Here is a 5,378-nt window from a genome sequence, read left to right on the forward strand (position 1 = left end):
GATCTAAAGGGATCTGGGAGATGAGGGGGAGGGCTGATTGGGGAGGGGGGAACGGGGAGTGGGGAGAAATAAGAGTGAGGATTGAAAGTCCAAAATGGGAATATTGAGCCCTGAGGAAAGGAAGAAAAGGAAGAAGGGGTAGAAGGGAAAAAAGAGGAAGAGAAAGAAGATAGAAAAATATGGTAATATGGTAGATAATGAGTACAGCAGCCGTAATATGCTGTAACATTACGTCAACACGTCATCAACTGCAGTTTATTCATCTGATGTATGGGACAGGTTGTTGTGGTAGAACTGAACTATTATTAATTTTAACTGTTGTTGCGGGCGGTAGAACTGTACTATAAGGAATAGTAAATACGTATGGTATTCCTTCATTCTATGTCACATTATTAAGTAATTATGTCACTTTACTTACTTAGCAATTATATAACTTTACTTACTTAGTAATTATATCACTTTACTTACTTAGTAATTATATCACTTTACTTACTTAGTAATTATATCACTTTACTTACTTAGTAATAACATCACATTAATTAATTAGTAATTACACCACTTTACTTACTTAGTAATTATATCACTTTACTTACTTAGTAATTATATCACTTTACTTACTTAGCAATTATATCACTTTACTTACTTAGCAATTATATCACTTTACTTACTTAGCAATTATATCACTTTACCTGCTTAGTAATTATTTCACTTTACTTACTTAGCAATTTTATCACTTTACTAACTTAGCAATTATTTCACTTTACTTACTTAACAATTATATCACTTTACTTACTTAGTAATTATATCACTTTACTTACTTAGTAATTATATCACTTTACTTACTTAGTAATTATATCACTTTATATTTCTTAGTAATTATATCACTTATTTATTTAGCAATTATATCACTTTACTTACTTAGTAATTATATCACTTCACTTAGTAATGATATATAAACAAATAAAAGATTCTTTATTAACATTAATGGTGCGACATGAAAATATTTTAGTTCCCCATGCCCCAACAGGTGGGGGGTGGCGGGGAAGAGGGGATGGAGGAGAGAGAAGATGGAAAGGGGGAGTGGAGAAGGGAAGATGATTGACACATTAAAGTGACAAGAATGGGAAGAAGGAGGAAGGGGGAGTGGGTGTATTTGAGAGGGAGGTATGGGGAGGAAGGGAGGAGGGGGAGGAGGTTTGAGCATCTTAGGGGGAAATGAGTGGCGGGCTGGCATAAAAGTTAGCACTGCAATCAGGGAAATGGACATCCCTCCCCTCCCCTCCCTTAGAAGAGTCCTACAGCTGCTGGGGAGGAAGGGGAAGAGTCCTACAGCTGCTGGGGAGGAAAAGGAAGAGTCCTACAGCTGCTGGGGAGGAAGGGAAAGAGTCCTACAGCTGCTGGGGAGGAAGAGGAAGACTCCTACAGCTGCTGGGGAGGAAGAGGAAGACTCCTACAGCTGCTGGGCAGGAAGAGGAAGAGTCCTACAGCTGCTGGGGAGGGAGGGGAAGAGTCCTACAGCTGCTAGGGAGGTCTCTTATACACATCTTACACTGAAAATTTTTTCCAAATCTCGTACATGATCATCCCACGAGTTTGAATACACNCCTACAGCTGCTGGGGAGGAAGAGAAGAGTCCTACAGCTGCTGGGGAGGAAGAGAAGAGTCCTACAGCTGCTGGGGAGGAAGAGAAGAGTCCTACAACTGCTGGGGAGTCTTGCAGAGTTCCTACAGTAACGCTCTACGAACTGCAGCCCGCATTGCTTATATAAAAATTTGTTGCAGAATAAAACTTCATTTCAGGTGCAAATCATTCGTGCAGATTTGATTTATCCCTGAGGATTTTGAACCTTCTTGAAGGTTATACAAAATTTGGTAGATATTAACCATACTTGTACATTTAAAGCATCATTGTTGATTTTAATTGAGCTGATCAATAATCAGAACGTGGCCGTCCATCAGAGTGGCCGTCCATCAGAGTGGCCGTCCATCAGAGTGGCCGTCCATCAGAGTGGCCGTCCATCAGAGTGGTCGTCCATCGGAGTTGCCGTCCATCAGAAGTACCCGTCCATCAGAAGTACCCATCCATCAGAAGTACCCGTCCATCAGAGTGGCCGTCCATCAGAGTGGCCGTCCATCAGAAGTACCCGTCCATCAGAAGTACCCGTCCATCAGAGTGGCCGTCCATCAGAGTGGCCGTCCATCAGAAGTACCCGTCCCTCAGAGTACCCGTCCATCAGAGTACCCGTCCATCAGAGTGGCCGTCCATCAGAGTACCCGTCCCTCAGAGTGGCCGTCCATCAGAGTACCCGTCCCTCAGAGTGGCCGTCCATCAGAAGTACCCGTCCATCAGAAGTACCCGTTAATCAGAAGTACCCGTCCCTCAGAGTACCCGTCCATCAGAGTACCCGTCCATCAGAGTGGCCGTCCATCAGAGTACCCGTCCATCAGAGTACCCGTCCATCAGAGTGGCCGTCCATCAGAGTGACCGTCCATCAGAAGTACCCGTCCATCAGAGTGGCCGTCCATCAGAGTGGCCGTCCATCAGAGTACCCGTCCATCAGAGTGACCGTCCATCAGAGTGGCCGTCCATCAGTGGACGACGCTAAGACGGGCGCTAAGTGGGCAGCGGCATTTTAAGCGTCCACGCTAAGAGGTTCCGGTGCGCGGGTCCCAATTTTTGCCGCCGCCGCTCAGCGTTTGACTGGCGAGGCTGTCGCAATTTACGAGAACTGCACTTAAGTCCTTGTTTGAATTTACGGCCGTGTTATCGCCGTATACGGCCGTGTTATCACCGCACTACGGCCGTGTTATCGCCGTATACGGCCGTGTTATCGCCGCACTTCGGCCAGTTATTGGCCGTATATAACGCGCCTAAAGTTCAACTTTCAACCCAAACTTGAGACTAGACTGAAAATTATACTCGAACCTTGACTAAAATAATGGCCGAAACATCATTGGCCGCCGTTAAACCGCCTATATTTTGTTATAACTAAGAAGGGTCGAGAAGTTTTGAGGGGACAAGCGATTTTTTATCCTGACGTCGCTTTGTGACCCGATATTTCGACTGCCAAATGAGGGATCCTTTGAAGCCATTAACATTTCTGGATCTGCAGCAACTTTTTCCTTGCCCTGCGTTAATTCTTTACAAGAAAAACCTTGAGCTTTTGATCTAGAATTTGTCAGGAGGAGACGGTGACCTGAGGGATGATGTGGCATGTTCACTTCACCATTTCCTTTATCGTTATTGGCATGACATTTGCACTTAGAGTCATGATATGGGTCATCTTGGTTATGACTGGTATTATATAGGTCATGATAGGCATGACCTAGACAGGGATTGCCACTTCCTTCCATTCCTAGGAGCTACTCTTTTAAAGCACAGTGCTGTATAAGAATAAAAACTGTTCAATAACCAAATGATGTAAGCGAACTCTGATACATCTGATCTCTGATAACTCTCATCTGTGATTACACTCTTCGATCGTATTTAGAAATGTTTGATCTAATTGAACGTTTTTCCCTTTTCCAATAACAAATTCAAATTTCATTAGTTGTATTTAATGCCAATCATTTGAAAAATTCATTTGATTCCTTCAAACAGTTAACAAGAAAATAAAATTTGAATATCACTTAAAATACAACTCGCGAACGTTGTTTAATTATTTCTCGGTACCTTCCCAGTGGCTCCCAAGCCCTGATCGAAGACTCCATTCCCCTACCACGGTCCCGGAACTCTTCCACCCCCTCGATCCCAATGCCCCAACTTCCCCATCACAGTCCCAAGACCCCCAAGACCCGCGGTCCCTAGGTCACCCCACCTCACGGTCTCGAAGCCCCATCCTCCTCAGCAGGGCTTGTAGCCCCCCTTTCCCCACAGGGTCCAACTTGGGGCTGGAGCAGAAGTTGCAGTCCCCGCATGGGGGTTTCAATTATTCTATGTAACGCGCTTAGCAAGTTTGCTCGAGTTTTATGTTGCGTTAATTGAGACTCACGGCGGCCTTATTTAGGCACGACCTGCCGTGCATACGTCGTGCTGGGGGACTAACGCAGCCTTGCTGCACGCAACAGCCACAGCAACAGCCACAACAGCAGCCACAGCAAACAGCAACAGCCACAGCAACAGCCACAACAACCACTGCAGCAACAGCCACAACAACAGCCACAACAACAGCCACAGCAACAGCCTCAACAACAGCCACAGTAACAGCCACAACAACAGCCTCAACAACAGCCTCAACAACAGCCTCAACAACAGCAACAGCCACGATAACATTATATTCTGCAAAACTATCTCAATAACTGCAGCTTCATCAAGAACAGTGGACTTCAAGGAAAATAACGGCTGTCCTGCATGCAAATGAAAGAAACCGACGTAGGAAGAGAAATTGACATTGCAACACACTTATCAGCCCCATCATCATCATCGCTGATTGTGCAACAACTGCCACATCACCACTAGTATCACCACCGATGATAAGTACAATTTCATCATCATCATCGCTGATTGGGCAATAACTGCCACATCACCACTAGTATCACCACCGATGATAAGTGCCATTTTATCATCATAATCGCTGATAGTGCAACAACTTGGATGATGGTGCAATAAGACGTCCATATTGCGGGCAGGACGGGCCGCCAGCCCGACCAGGCCCCGTTAACGGTCCGTTTTAATGGCCCGTGCAGCGCATGAGTTTGGCTGTCGAGGATATAACTTGATAAGCGCCGATATATTGCACACCTGCGCTGCTTCTGGTCTACCCTCACAGCCCTCACTACCCTCAACTTCCCTCTGAAATGTCTGGTGGTCAGCGTCGTTCGACTAATTCAAAAATATTCCAGAGAATGCCGTACTCCGTTGATGCTTCGAGTCGTCATTGAAAGATTACCCGCAGCCTGAAACTTTTCTCACCTTCCCTCACCTTCCCTCTTTCCTTCAACTTGACTCAAATTCCCTCAACTCAAATCAACTTCACTTGAATTCACTCAACTTCCCTCAACTTCTCTCACCTTTCCCCACCTCCCCTCTACTTCCCTCACCTTCACTCTACTTCTCTCAACTTCCCTCATCTTCTCTTACCTTACCTCACTTTCCCTCATCTTCCCTCAATTTAATTCAACTTCCCTCGCCTTCCCAAACTTTCCTTCAAATTCCTTCACCTTCCTTCACCGTCTCTCATCTACCTTGAATTTCCCGAAACTTTCCTCAGAAATAAGTGGTTTCAAAACATCCTTTTCCCCCTAAACTAATTTATTTTATGTTTCTAGTTATGATTGAATAATTAACTGTATTCAAACATGATACAATATTCATTGTTACATGCAAACAGAACGTATTGCAATGTAAATTTCAATGTCATATATTATAGTATACATAT

At 44.6% G+C, this 5,378-nt stretch overlaps 1 protein-coding gene across 1 annotated transcript in view; it reads left to right on the forward strand.

Moving 5' to 3' along the window:
- LOC108673608 (cell surface glycoprotein 1-like) overlaps window positions 1–4,361 on the forward strand; it is a 5,953-nt gene extending 1,592 nt beyond the window's left edge. The window contains exons 2-5 of the mRNA XM_018161458.1: window positions 1,612–1,730; window positions 1,960–2,618; window positions 3,682–3,800; window positions 4,051–4,361. Of these exons, the coding sequence (XP_018016947.1) occupies window positions 1,612–1,730; window positions 1,960–2,618; window positions 3,682–3,800; window positions 4,051–4,361 (1,208 nt within the window). The remainder of the gene's footprint in view (window positions 1–1,611; window positions 1,731–1,959; window positions 2,619–3,681; window positions 3,801–4,050) is intronic.
- Window positions 4,362–5,378: the final 1,017 nt, after the last annotated feature.

Source organism: Hyalella azteca, unplaced genomic scaffold, assembly GCF_000764305.2.
Source record: "Hyalella azteca isolate HAZT.00-mixed unplaced genomic scaffold, Hazt_2.0.2 contig14683, whole genome shotgun sequence".
NCBI classification, from domain to species: Eukaryota; Metazoa; Arthropoda; class Malacostraca; order Amphipoda; family Hyalellidae; genus Hyalella; species Hyalella azteca.